General features: G+C 39.2%; 2 protein-coding genes across 2 annotated transcripts in view; both read right to left on the bottom strand.

Moving 5' to 3' along the window:
- LOC137783211 (collagen alpha-3(VI) chain-like) overlaps positions 1-14937 on the bottom strand; it is a 124534-nt gene extending 109597 nt beyond the window's left edge. Inside the window, exons 1-4 of the mRNA XM_068573008.1 lie at positions 14484-14937; positions 13228-13821; positions 10890-11513; positions 10209-10799 (exon numbers count right to left, since the gene is read on the bottom strand). Coding sequence (XP_068429109.1) covers positions 10209-10799; positions 10890-11513; positions 13228-13821; positions 14484-14937 — 2263 coding nt within the window. The remainder of the gene's footprint in view (positions 1-10208; positions 10800-10889; positions 11514-13227; positions 13822-14483) is intronic.
- On the bottom strand, positions 1579-9511 carry LOC137782707 (collagen alpha-3(VI) chain-like). Its single transcript, XM_068572253.1, has 6 exons — positions 9487-9511; positions 8435-9016; positions 7478-7864; positions 6585-7178; positions 5392-5985; positions 1579-2204 (listed from the first exon to the last, which is right to left on the bottom strand). Exons 1-6 carry the CDS (start codon positions 9509-9511, stop codon positions 1579-1581), a joined length of 2808 nt encoding a protein of 935 aa, XP_068428354.1.
- Positions 14938-15390: the final 453 nt, after the last annotated feature.

Genomic DNA, 15390 nt, shown 5'->3' with positions numbered 1-15390 from the left:
AAAATGTAACTTATTAATTGCATGATTTTTCTGCGATTAATCGCATTTTACGTCAAGTTAAATAATTAAGTAAAAACTAGTGTATTGCACGCTTTTTTTCAAGTAATTTTATCAGAACCATATCAAAGGCATTCTCGGAGCAACAGCAAGTTACCATAAATATGTATAGCATATAAATCAGTTTTCTTTTTTTCTAAACAGTGACCACAAGAACCATTTGTATTTTATCAGGCAACAATATAAACAGTGTGTTCAGTAGTGAGGGTCCCTGTGAGGGACAAGCCTCTCCTTCTTTTGACCATGTTTAGTAGTAAGGGTCCCTGTTAGGAAAAAGTCACTCCTTTTGTCCATCTTTAGTTTGTTGCTTACCTTAAAGATGTATGTTAAAGACCAGCAATTGATTAACTTCATACAAAAGTACTTTTGAGAGAGAGACATTTTTTTTCACTTTTTTTTACAGCGATATCAGATGTCTATTTTCACCAGGCCTTACAATCATTCCAAATTTGGTGAGTTTTATGATATGTCAAGTGCCCCAAAAAGCAGTCCAATGTAAAAAAAATAAGAATCAGAATAATAACAAACTCAACAATTTCAATAGGGTCCTCTCGGACTGACTACGTCAGTCGCTCGGACCCTAATTAATATTTGTCACATGTTTTTCTCATGGTATGTCTAGGCGTTTTGCCATTTGAAGACTGCAAAGAACCCAGAGTATATGATTGTTGGAAGAAAAAAGTATTCACTCTTAATCAGTTACTGTTTCACTGTTATATTCAGACTTCTCATTGAACTGTCTTTGTTTAATCTTATACACATACTTGGCATGTCTCCTGATAGCAATGAGACTGGGAAATCTGTAGGTTTCTGTCTGAAAGAACGTGCAGTTCCTTTGTTATCATATGACCATTTCTTGCAAACCATTCTCTGGAATGACAAGGGGAAAGGTTCATGATTAGGCTGAAGATGTCATGAGGGTTTCTGTTAGTGGGTCATGATGTGTATTTAAGAGGTGGTTCTTTGAGAGATCTTTGAGCAGACTTGAATATGCAATTTGTCTATTACGTTGTACTTCTGACTCTGCTCCTTCCTTGAAACAACTAAATGTTCCTGTTTTCATGATTTTACTCAAAGGGGTAGAGTGAATTTTTCTAACAATGATGTATATAATATTTTTTCCCTTTTAAAAGGCTCATAGTCTTGTAACACCAATTTGTTGATGTAATCACGTGTTTTAGACTAAATCTTAGATTCGATTTATGTATCATATGAGGCATCATCGGTGAGTTGCCTAGATTTTGATATTATTTGTTTGTTGTCTGACATTAACGTTGACTGTAGCTGCTGTGGTCTGATCCTAAAATGGTTGAAAGAATTAGAATCCCGAGAACTGTAGCGATCTAACACACTGCCGCACTCGTAGTATCCAACTATAAATAACGATTGTCTCAAGTATACAATGTACAGCGTACATGCAGGACCAGCAGGCAGGCAGTGTGTGTACTAAGACGATCAGGTATTTCAGGAATTTCACTTAATACATTTCCTTGAGTAAAGGCAAAACAAGCCCGGTTCCCTTTAAGGCCAGCCAGAGGCAGTGCTTGTCAACATACCAAGTACAGTTGGTGATTCTAGGGTGATGTCAATAACCACAGCCTCCAAGAAGGACTGAAGTTGCTGTTGGATACGTTGAAGGTCGGTGAAATCAGACACAAAGAGAGCACAATTGGCATTGTGAGATATCTTCTGTAGTTCTCTGCTATCAGAGCTCTTTGTACCAACTGTAAAGGTCAAGACACCGAGCTGTTTGAGAGCAGCAGCTGGTGCATCAACACTGTCAGAAGACCGTCCACCACTTAGCAATATCAGGACCTGTGGAACTCCTTCCAGGCGCCTGCTTCCAGCAGAGACCGTGAAGACATTATCCTTCACGTACTGGAGAGCTGCTCCAGTGTTGAGGGGTCTTCCGCCTTTGTGCCTCAAACTACTGACAATGTCAAGGATCTCGACTTTTGTCGCATATGTGTTCAAATAGAACTGGACAGCTGGATCTTTGCTGTACTGCACCACTGAGATACAGTCATCCACACTGAGTCTATCTACTACTTTTTGGACAAAGTCTCGTATCGCTGGGAATCCAGTTCTACTACCATCAGATCCATCCAACAAGAACACAACATCTCTTCCTATCGGCTTCCTTTTCACTATGGAATGTAGAATTTGAGACATAATTACATTAATGTGTCAAACGTTTACCATGTGTTCATTACAGATGAACACGGCATCCTTTAGTTACAGCTGCACTTGGCATTCTACTAGATTCAATGTCAACCCTTTGGCATCCCTATTAGATACTCATGGCAACTGACATGTTATTAAGCAAAAGAAGTGTGATGCTGTGCCATTGTATCACATGAGGTTGCATCTGTATCTCATATTATTTTTCAACCAAATTAATTTTGAGCTTATCCAAAAATGTGATGTTGTACAATGTTTTGATTAGAGACCACATTGAAAGTCTCAGTCTCAGCCTCTTTAATTTTCTAAGCATCTTGAACTCTGACAATATCAAAAATAATTGTCTGTTATGGCAACTCCAATTTGCTTAAGTAGCTTTGCTGTTTAACTAGTATAGTGGCAGATTTAATGTGGAAATATTTGCTACATGTGTTTTTTGTAGACTTTTGTGTATTGTAATAGGACATGAAGTACTCTCTATACACATTTTTCAGGTAAGGAACTTTCTTTCTCTGATATATAGAAACAGATATTACGGTCAAGAAATAATGTGATCTAGACTCTAAGTATATAGATAGATGAATAGAAGCAATCAAAAAAGCTTATAAAGCATACATATGTGATCATCCTATTAGTTCATTTCATTTAAAACATTTTGTCTTACTTTTCAAACAAGCTTTGTATGACAAATGATCGTTGAACAAAATGCTTAATTGTCTGAAAATTGTTTGACAACATTGGCCTTTGTATGGATATTGATACCTTTGGCCCTGGTATCGCCCACTACGTGTATTAGAGTGACAGAGGTAATATAAATTATATCAAACAGCGAATGTTAGTGGAGATCATGGTAAGAATGGCAAATTGAACAAGTATTACAAAAAGATGTGCACTTCTGCACATATTGAATCGTGCATCAACAAAATATATATAATGCATGTGACGTTAATTACAATCATTAAAGGCCGACACCTGAACATGTCTTATTTAAATACTTATTGAAATAATCTAAATTGTTACCGGCCTTAATTTCCTCCTAAACCACTATTTGAGAAAGATGACTAATCAAACTTTTTTGAATATGAGCAAGATTTAGAAAGTCACGGAGTGAGTAGGCTTAATTTGAGTCAGAGGATATTACTTGCATCTCAGCTGAATTCGATCCAATAGCAAATGTGTCAGTACATGCAACCTTGAGCATATTTGATGGGCCATGTGGCAAATATTTAGATCCCACCAATATGACAAGTATCTGCCTGACACCTTAATGATGTCGACCTCCAGCATTTGAAACAAGACAGTAACCCTCACAAATTGCAGTGCTGCTCCAATATACTGAGTTGTTCCATCTTTTGGTTTTAAACTTGTGATATGCTGTGATGGTTTTAAACTTGTGATGTGCTTAAGAACATGAACTTTTTTGTTGTATGTGCATTTTGGGAGCGTTGTTGCTGTACTGTGCAACAGCAATTGTATCTTTCTCTTGGTTCAGGTCAAAGCTGTCAACAGTTGTTGCGACAAATTTAAAAAAAGAATATCTCTATGCATACTGGAGCTTGAACCTAGACATGTTTACGATCATGCACATTTGTGTTGGTTAACAATTCAAATATAATCCTATTACAGTTGATGTAACTGATAAGTAAGTAATATTTTCACTCACCTACACCAGTGCTGACAGTGCCTTTGTGAGATGCAATGTCTGTGAGCAGTCGTTCGCTCACAAGAGGAAAGTCAGAAATCTCCTTGATAAAATACTCTGCTTTAGGACTGTGGGCTAATTGTTTCATCTCCAACCTTTCTGCATCCTTCACTCCAACACTGAAAAGGACAATTCCAACATTTCTCAGTGTGTCCACAGGACCTAAAACATCATCTTCTGACTTTTTTCCACTCAAGAGAATGAGCATCTGTGGGATTCCCTGCTGAGCTCTGCTTCCAGAAGAAGCAGTGAACACATTGTTCTTCACATAATCAAGGGCAGCACCTGTGTTCAGGGTGCGCCCTCCTTTTAGTTTTACATTGCTCAAATGACTCAAGACATCGTCTTTCAGTGAATGTGTTTTCAGGAGAAAATCCATTGTGGGCTCTGTGCTGTACTGAATCAAAGCAACTTGTACTTTGTTTGGCCCAATTTCCATTTGCTTGACAAGCCCTCTGACAAAATCCATAATTTGTCTTTCACTTGCTTGCATATCATCAGATCCATCAATTAGAAAAACAACGTCAGCACTCTGGAGTTTTATTTTTGCAATAGTGTCTGAAATTAATAGAGAAAAAAAAACATTTTACAAAACCAACTTATTTGCTGTAGACGGAAACCTCTGATTTACACACCTGGTATACAATAATTATTTTTTTTATCGTCTTACCAATACCATTTGGAAATTCAGTTGTGTCTTCAGTACCCCTCAATGTGGCCTCCAAAGATGGATGTATGCTTCGCAGATTGTTGAAGTTTGTGACGTGAAAATAATGGGCAGGCGTGAAAGAAACGGTTTGCATTTCCAATGTATCAGCATTCTTTGTACCAATAGTAAAGGTCTTTATTCCATTTTCTTTGAGAGATTGTGCTGGTCCTCTGACATCATCCCCTGATCTCCCACCACTAAATACATACAGATATTGAGGGATTGATTCTGCATTTCTACCTCCAACTGAAGCAGCAAAGACATTGTCTCTGACAAACTTAAGTGCTTTGCCAATGTTGAGGGGTCTCCCCGACTTATGCCTTATTGTTCCAATGGAATTGAGCACATCGTTCTTGGATGAGTAGGAATTCAGGTAGAAATTGACCGTGGAGTCACGGTTATATTGAACAACAGCCACTTGGTCCCTGTTCTCATCTATGTTTAAACTTTCTACCATTTTTTTAACAAAGCCTCGTATCTCTTCAAAGCCGTTTTGTGAGTCGTATGAGCCATCAATAAGAAACACTACATCATGTTTCTTAGTATCTGCAACAAAGACAAAGATGTAGAAACAAAGTCCATGTGATTGTTTTGCAGGTAATAGGGAAGCAACTAGAATGACAGTCCTCAATAGTCCAGTTAAAAAATAGAATGAATTTATCTCGTTCTATTTCAGGTCATTCAGCTCTTCTCTTAACTGAATAAAATGTGTATGCTTGAAGGTTAAAACATTACATCTTACCAAAACCCGTTGAGGAAGAGGTTTGCTCTACATGTTGGGAAGCATCTCTTAACAATGACAAGACATCCTTATTAGCAGTTGGAAGCTTCTTGTAATCAGTCACAGAGACCACATAATTGGGATCATGAGCTATTGTCTGCAGCTCTAGAGTGTCAGCGTCAGGTGTTCCAATGACAATTGAAATGACACCAGTCTCTTTCAGCATTCTGACAGGGGTTCTTATGTCATCTCCAGATCTTCCACTACTCAGTAGTATGAGTAACTGTGGAACTCCTTCAAGGAGTCTGCTTCCTGAGTCAGAAGTAAATACATGGTCCTTCACATACTGGAGAGCTGCACCAATATTGTGAGGATACCCCCCTTTGTGACTGAGGCTTTTTAATGCATTGACAACATCGTCCTCTGTTTTGTAACGTCCCAAGTTAAAAGCAATCTCTGTTGTGTTGCTGTATTGGACCACAGCCACACGATCTTTGCTTGCATCAATGTTAAGGTCCAACACTATCCTCTGCACAAAGTTTTTAATATCTGTGAATCTTCGCTTAGAATCATTAGAACCATCAAGCACAAAAACAACGTCTCTTCTGTTAGGATCTGCAATCAAACAGGCATTTCAGCAAATTGTTTAATTATGAAATCTTTGATTAAAAGTGTTTTATACCTGCAAATGTTTAGTAACCCCGCGTGCACAACTAGCGCTACTATTTTAGAGGACTTGTTTGTTAAAGCAATCCTCGCCACTATATAGGGCTTAGCGATATGGCCAAATATGTCCAAAACCAAAGAGGGAATTTCACATCACCATATAGAGTATGGTCTTATTAATTAAGAACTTTATTGAAAAATAAACAAACAGCTTAAGTAAGTGATCAGATTAAGACATTTGTTCGATTTAAGTTTAGTTTTGAGCTTGATTCGATTTTTGGAGAAATTGAAGTTGGTACATTAAAGACCATACATTATTATCTGGAATTATCACCCTGCCCTACCAATGTAACAGAGCAGCAGAGCTCTTTGCGTAACAGAATCTGACGGAACTGTCAAAACAGCATGAAGGAAAGCCGACAAAAGTTAATGTGAGCAAAAGGACACTAGTCGGTTACCATCATTCATCCTCAGGTGGAATCAATGCCTTGATGTCTACGTTGTGCACACGGTGTATACCATCAAGTAATTACAGTAATTAATCTTACCGTATATTTCTGGTTTGATAGAAGGGGTTTCACCCTTCTTGATGACAGAAAATACATGTTGTTCAATGCCTGACAGATCACTGGAGTCTGCTGCAAAGAAAGCATGACTGGCTTCCTGTGAAATAGACTGAATCTCAAGGGTATCTGCATTCTTTGTTCCGACCACATATAATGTCACACCAATTCCTCTCAAGTTTTCCACGGCATTTTTGACATTATCGCTTGACCGTCCGCCAGTTAAGAGAACCAAAATCTGACGAACACCCTGTTGCTGCCTACTTCCAGAAGTGGCAGTGAAAACATTATCTTTGATGTACTGAAGGGCTGCACCAGTATTGAGAGGTCTGCCTCCTTTATGCCTCATAATTCGCACATTGTCAGCAACCTTCTGCTTTGTTTTGTATGTGTTCAGAAAAAATTCAACAGAGGGCTGTCTGCTGTACTGCACCACTGAAACGCGGTCTTTGTTTTCGTTGACATTGAATTTGTCCACCATCCTTTCAACAAAGCCAAGAATTGCCTTAAAATCATTTTGCATTTCGTCCGAGGAATCAAGTAAAAATACAATATCATGTTGAATGGATTCAGTTTGATCTGTTAGACACAAGGATAATGCTCTGTTAGTAACACATACAGTCATCCAATAATGAAAAAAAAGATTACGTAGATAGTCTTACCGAATACATTCTGTGGTTTTAGTCTTGGCTGCTGTCGAGGCACCCTTTTTACAAATGACACAAGTTGTTGATGGATGCTCATAATATCATCAAACCGAGGCGCAGAGAAAGCATAAGAAGGATTATGTGCAATCATTTGAAGCTCAAGTATGTCTGCATTTTTTGTTCCTACACAAAATGGAACAACTTTGTCTTGTTTTAGAGCTGCAGTGGCACTTGCAACATCATCCTGAGATCTTCCCCCAGTCAGCAGAATCAATATTTGAGGGACACCGTCCTGATGCCGACTCCCAGAGTATTCAGTGAAAGCATTTTTCCTCACATAGTCAAGAGCTGCCCCAGTGTTGAGGGGTCTGCCACCTTTATGCTTCAACTGCTGGACAGCAGCTAAAACATTTTGTTTTTCTTTGAAGGTGTTCAAACTGAAATGTGTCTGTGGATCTCTGCTATACTGGACCACAGACACACGGTCTTTGTTCTCACCAACACCCAGGCTTTCTACCACTCTTTGGACAAAACCTTTCATTGTTTGGAAGTCCATCCGTGTGGCATCTGACCCATCCAATAGAAACACTATGTCTCTTTGAGGGGATTCTAATTCAACTAGAAAATATAAGGAAAACGTTTTTAAGTATCACAGATATAGTACATGAATTGAGTTCAAACATTCCACAATGGATGGTAAGTATATAAGAGATATTATTCAAAATTGAAACAAATGACTGTGATAAACAAGTAGTTAGATGCAAGAACATTTAAGAAAACTGATAGCTGCAGTCATTACTGAAAAACCTAGAAATAACTGCAAGATAAGAAGCATATTCTTCTTTCACAAATGAAAGATAGAGATTGATGAAAAGAATATTTCAATATTCTTCAACTCTGTATATTTGGTCAATGATGTGAATATCATTGGCTCAAGGAAGAGCTTAAAAAATGAAACAAAGAGCATTTGCTGATGCAAGGCTGTCAAGACAAGACCCTCCAGGGTACAAGAAGAAAAAGGACACATGAGCCAATGAGCAAGTTTGAGAAACATGAAACTGTTCGACTGATATTGTTCAGAAGATAATTCAGTTTCATTGCAATTCAAACTATGAAAGACCAGATGCATTCAACTACAAGCGGGGAGTCAGTTTAATTCTCAAATACTAATTAATCTGTACTTCTTACCTACAACAGTGGGAGGCTCAATTTGTATTTTAGCCTTGACAAATGTAGCTATCTCTGTCTGAATAGACAAAAGTTCTCCAAAGACAGGAAAGTTGAAAAGAAAACTTGAGGAGACAGCAATTTTTTCAAGCTCCTCCTGTGTAGCATTTTTCATTCCAATGGCGAAAGACAGAATACCGATTTGTTTTAGGTCTAATGCCGGGCCTGAAACATCATCATTGGATTTGCCACCAGTCAGTAAAAACAGAATCTGAGGGACTCCCTCCAATCGTCGACTCCCAGATGAAGCCGTGAAAACACGGTCTCGCACAAACTGGAGTGCAGCTCCAGTGTTCCTAGGTCTTCCTCCTTTATGGCGCAGATTTCTTACAGCATAGATGATAGCCTTTTTGGATCTGTGAGTTTTTAGGTTGAAGTATACTGTGGTGTCATTACTATACTGTACTACGGCCACTCGGACCTTATCTTCGCCAATGTCGAGCTCTTCTGCCATTCTTCTCATGAACTCACGCATAGCCGGTAGGCCATTTCGGGAGTCATCCGAACCATCAAGCAGAAATACTATGTCCCTTTTTTTTCTCGCTGTGACGACAAGGTGACACATGAATAGACAGAAAAAGTGTTCAAGACTTTTCTACACCCTTACGTTTTATAAGCATGTGCAAGTTAGAAGCGCAAGAATAAACTGGGTATGGAAAGAAATATAAGCCACTTCTCTGACAAGGCTATTTCAAGCAAACCTGCTAAAATACCATATTTTATCAGAAAGATGTATCAATCATTTTTGGAGTCCAAAGTATGTGATGTGGATGATTTGAAAGAGGTAAAAAAAAGAGGGATACATTCTTAAAAGCTTAAGAGATACAGAACACTTGCTTTGTAAAACATAGCACATATCAGATCAAGGATCATCATAAATGTATGTAAAACAGGAAATTATATTAAATATTCTTGAGTGAAAGAAGTTTCGAAAGACATGAAAGAATTGTATTCAGAAGACAAATAATCAAAACTGTACTCCAATTTGGAGCATATACATGAGGAATTCTTACCTACTAAATCAGAGATTCCAATCATGGTTTCCCCAGTTTCTTTGTTTAAGTTGAGGGAATCAACAAGTTGCGTTTGGATTGAGGGCAACTCGGAGAAATCAGTGACTTTGTATGTGAAACCAGGTTTGTAGGCAATCATTTCCAACTGCTTTTTATTGGCTTCTCCCACTCCAATCCCCACTGAAACAATTCCATGCTCTTTAAGAGCCAAGGCTGGGGCTCTCACATTATCAGTGGATGGTTTACTACTTATAAGAATTAAAATCTGTGGCACTCCTTCCAGTCTTCGACTGCCCGTTGAGGAAGTGAAGACACTGTGCCTCACAAACTGGAGAGCTCGCCCAATATTGAGGTTCCGTCCACCCTTGTGCTGTAAATTTTCTATGGCATTCATAGTGTCATTTTTTGCTTTGTGAGAATTCAGATAAAAGTTGATCTCGGGATTATCAGCAAACTGAACCACAGACACTCTGTCTTGGTTCTTACTGACCGAGAGGCTTTCCACTATGCTCTGTACAAATAGTTTTAACTCTGGGAATCCATTGCTTGTGTTATCAGAGCCATCCAGTAGGAACACAATATCTCTTTTTGCAGCCTTGGTTTGTGCTAAGACACAACAAATAAGATTAAGTTATTCTGATAAAGAACCAAAAACATATCCAGACCAAGGGTAAACATACACCAAGTTTAACACACCAAATAAGAAAGGAGATTTAGCTTACCTTGTTGTAGAACTTGTGTCAGCTCTTCCCTTGGGAGTCGCACATAGTTATTGAGCTTTTGTGGTATGCTACTGAGCTCACTGAATTCCCTCACATTGAAGGCAAAGGAAGGGTTGTGTGAAATGGCCGCGATCTGCTTTGGGTCTGCATCCTTGACACCGACACCAAATGGTACAACTCCCGTCGTCTTCAGTGCACTCGCAGAATCCTTCACGTTATCCCTGGACTTGCTTCCAGTCAAAACGATTAGAAACTGAGGGACATTTCGTGCAACCCGGCTACCATGCCTTTCGGACAAAATGGTGTCCTTCATGAATTTTAGAGCAGTTCCTGTGTTTAGGCTACGTCCTCCAGCAAGAGTCATTCCGTTCACAGCTCTTATCACCTCATCTTTGGTTTGATAGGTGTCAAGGTAAAAAGTTGGAGTTGGCCTCTCGCTGTGTTGAACCACTGAAACTCGCACACTGTCACTTCCAATGTCAAGTGGTTCAATTACTTTAATGATAAAATCCCGGATGAAGGCAAAATCTGCTCGTACATTTTCTGTGCCATCAATGAGAAAGGCAACGTCCCTTTCAGCTCCAACAACAACTGAGGGAAAACAACAACAAAAGTTAGATGGATCCCATTAATTACTTCACATTTATTTTATTGATAGAAACAGGAAGATGCAAAACTCACCAGTTTCCTCAGGGAATGTTGTCACATCTGTATCACCAACTACTGTTATCAACTTTGGCATGATTTGTTCTGCCATGGCTGGCAAATTAGAGAAGCTTGTTTCATGGTAAGCCAAATCTGGAACAAACGCAACTGATTTCATTAGGCCTTCATCTGCTTGCCCGGAAGTGACGGTGAAAGTCAAAACACCAGACAGAGCCAATTTATCGGCTACAGCTTTAACTTGGTCCTGGGCTGGACCACCTGTAATCAGAACCAACACCTGCTGGACTCCCTGCCTCCTGCGTGAGCCAGTTGAGGACTTGAACATGTTGACCAACGCATAGTCCAAAGCAGCTCCTGTATTCAAAACTGAGCCTCCAGTCAGACTGAGTTGAGATATTTTATTCACAACATCTTGCCTGGTGGTATAGCTGTTCAGGTAAAATTCAATTTTTGGACTCTCAGCAAACTGCAGGAGACCAATCTGAACCCTGTCAGGACGTACATCCAGCTGGTTGACCACGTTGATAATGAAATCTCTCACATAGGGCAAGTTAGTGCTGCCAATGTAGTTTGAGCCATCAACGAGGAAGACAATGTCTCGAACCACTTTTTGAGTCTGCACTGTGGTTATCTCCACCACTAGGAAAAAGCAAAAAAAGAAAACACATTTTAGAAATGATACTGTGTCATACCACTTTCATATGCTTTCAGGCTCTGAAAGACTCACATTGTTAGAGACACATCAAAAGCTCAAATAATGTCCATGCAAACAGTTATCTGTATAGGCTGTGAAGTACCCATGACTGCACACTAAAGATTAGGGAAGAGGTTACATATCTAGCAACTTCCACCACCCAAAAAGTTTATGTGTTGTCAATGAAAAAACTCAAATGTTCTCTGAGATACTGAAGTTCATATGCAGAAAATAGATAACTTATTATGTTTCCATTTGATGCACAGTATGTTGCTAGTTAGCACTGAATTAGATTTACATGTTTTATCCACATTATTTTTTACTGTATCCACAACTCTGATATAAGAGAATAGATACAAACAACCATGTTTCTAAACTAGTGTTATTTAACTACAACAGAGACATGTAATACAGTCAGACTGCCACAGCTTTTTCTATTGTTATGTGGAGTCATGAATAGATAGTCAAGCACCCTTCCAAGAAAAACAATTGCATTAGTTGTTTCAGCAAATCCTTGAAAACTGTTCAAGTTAAAGTATACAATCTAATTGTGACTCAGCTGATGACGCGGCTAAGCTAGCACTAGTGACATTAGACATTTCCAGCAAATACCAAAAATGTACTGGAATTCCCTGCCTGGAGATCGAAGGCAGGCAAATCCAGTATCCTCTTTTAAATCACTCCTATCACTTTCGAAGTATGGCTTATTCCTACTAATTTTATTTGTTGCACATGTACAATTGTCTTGTTTTACCTCTAGGGTTCTGGATCTTATTAGTGCATATTATATTGATTCTATGTTAAAGCACTTTGTATGTTTAAAACTGGGATATTGAATCCCAAATACGGACTAAATTGAACTCAGTCATGTGTAAATTCCCTGCCTGAAGTTTTGATAAATGCCTTTGCACCTTGTGAGTCAGCACCTGTAGCTTGTGGCTTGAACATGTGAAACAGAACTTAAGTACAAGTGTTTTTTCTTGCTATTTTGATACTAATTTACTAGCTCTGATGGTTTCACAGTCACATGTAAGCATTTAATTTGTGTGTCAACCAAACAAAAGAAATGGACAATTTGTGTCCATCTATACAAAACCAGTAGATTGTATTCTGTAACTATGTCACAACCTGCCATACTGGGCTGATTATTTTTGTACTGTGAACCAAAACATTTATCTGTTAACCTCATGCTCAGCTAAAAATATTTGCCACCTTAATAACTTTTAAAAGTTGCAATCCTGTATCTGAGTATTCTCTATGTATGCAGTGTTTTCGCACCTACAAAACCAAGCTTTCAAAATGAACAGATCTGTTACTTCAATTAATTATATTTATTGTGTCCCGTTTCAAGGGACACAATCAAACCCTATTTTTTTCATTTTTTGGTGGTTTGATAGTGGTAGAAAGCGTTATCCAACATATCGGTCCAAACTTTCCCATGGGTTGAGTTGGGTTTGTCACACAACAAAGAGCATGTAGTGTTTCATGATTTAATTTTATCATGAAGCACACTTGTTCGGAAGACTGTCCATTTGTTGTTTTTCCATTTATTGATTCAAGGTTTTCCTCTAAAACGTCACTTTATTTATTTAATTAATTGCATAATAACTCAAATTATTAATACAATAAATGTAATGTACATAGAAGACAAGGCATTACCTGGCTCAGTGGGTACCTCAGTCACCACCACCCCAGCGAGAGTGGAGAGAGCATCAACAATTGCCTTTGGGCTGCGAAGCAGTACGCGGAAGTCCTTCATATAGAATGCAACGCTTTCCGCAAAGGCAATCTTTCGTAGCTCTTGCTCATCAGCACTTTTGGAGCCTGCAGCTAGAGTCAATACACCCAGTCGCTGCAGGGCCAGAGCGGGTTCCTCCACACTGTCACTGGACCTTTTGCTGGTCATCAACAGTAGAACCTGGGGTACCCCCTGTTGAATACGACTTCCCTTCTCAGGCCGTACCATTTTCGTCCGCACAAAGTCCAAAGCAGCTCCAATGTTGATTGTCTGGCCAGGTCTTGGTTTGATAGAGCCCAGAGCAGAAATTAATTCCTCCTTGGAGCCATGGGAGTTTAGATCCATCTCAAGTCGAGGGATATTGCTGAATTGGGCCACACCCACTTGAACTTGGTCAGGGCCAATTGGCATGATGTCGACAAACCGCTTGATGAATTCGCGCACAGAGTTGATGATCGTTGCACCCATTGTACTGTCAATTAGGAAGATGATGTCTCGTCTTCCAACAGCCAAAACTAGAAAGAAAAGAACATGCATTAATATGCTGATAAAAGCTGATTTTATGTGATGTTATGATGATGAATATGTTAGTACTAAAGGCAACCAAAGCCAGCTAACGATTCTACTTTGACTCTTTATAAACTGACGTATCAATTGCTGACAGTGGATATTTATGTATTGGTCTTTCATATAGTTTGTAAAATATAATGTAATTACATTTGACATTGCTAATATAGGTGGGCATTGTACTTAAAAGTATTGCTATCTTTGTTTCTTTTTCTCAAAGTTTGACTTAAAAAATATATATTCAAAGTAAAGTGCACACATCTTAAATTATTTACTGTAAGCTCTATCAAGGGCATGTGGGGGATATGATATAGTATGATATATTCTAAAATTGTATGCCGCTTTTCAGATTATTAACTTGGGTCTCTTTGCAAAAGGGATTCATGGTACTTTGTGGATCCATATATTTGCAGCTGAACAATTACACTAATTTTTCACTTTTAATGTATCATTACCACCTCTTTCAAAATATCTTAATATGACTGAGAATACAGCAATTTCAAGCATATCTTACCTTGCACACTAAATGTAATATGAGCTCCTTAGAGCTATGAATTTCTTTATTAAGTCCCCACAATGTCGTGCCAACCTGTACAGAGATGGTACATACCTTCTGTGAACTCAGTCTGAACTATAATGGTGCGCTGGACCACCCCGTTAATGTATGGGAGCAGCTGGTCACCCATGCTCGGCACTGCTCTGAAATTTGGGGCCGACAGGACAAAACTTTTATCTGTAGCAACTGCTTCCAGATCAGCAGTGGCAGTGTCACCAATCGTCACGCCGAATGTGATAACGCCGGCCCTCTTAAGAGCCCGGTCACCGACACCAGTATCATCAGTGGATGGACCAGCACTGACAACCACCAACATCTGGGGCACACCCTCATCTGCCCTGCCCCCAGATGTTTGGCTTAACAGGCTCTCGGCCACTTCCTCCAAGGCGAGCCCCAGATTAGATTCGTCACCCCCTGAGTAGGTAAGGCCCTTCACCGCTTCCAGGACTGACGACTTGCTGGTAAAGCTACTTAGAGTGAACTTTATCTGTGGACTGCCGTTGTACATGGCCAAGGCCACCCGAACAGTGTCTCTGCCCACATCAAGGGGCTCAATGATTCTCAAAGCCAAATCACGCACAAAGGGGAAGTTTGCTGCTCCAATGTTCTGTGATCCATCAATTAAGAGTACTAGGTCAGCTGATTCTTGTGCTTTAAGGAGAGAGAGAGAGAGAGAGAGAGAGAGAGAGAGAGAGAGAGAGAGAAAACAAAACAAAATGGAACTTGTGAAAGCGTTAACATGGTGAGATAGAAACAAAGAATCCCATCAAAGAACTTGTGCTTGCATATCATTGCATGTGTCAAGTTACATTGAAAGTGAACAAATAAATCAAAACACATCATGCTGCATGTAGGCTGAACCAAGGAGATTTTATAAAAGTCATGTAATTTGTTTATTTTATTTTGCCCTAAATGTAGTTTAGAAATCTTTAGTCAAAACTGTAGGGTGGTTTCTATCCTT

The sequence above is a fragment of the Clinocottus analis genome, unplaced genomic scaffold, assembly GCF_023055335.1.
Source record: "Clinocottus analis isolate CAN_PGR_092001 unplaced genomic scaffold, fCliAna1.0.p SCAF_12, whole genome shotgun sequence".
In the NCBI taxonomy this organism is placed as follows: Eukaryota; Metazoa; Chordata; class Actinopteri; order Perciformes; family Cottidae; genus Clinocottus; species Clinocottus analis.
This window is presented reverse-complemented; position numbering and strand designations above follow the sequence as displayed.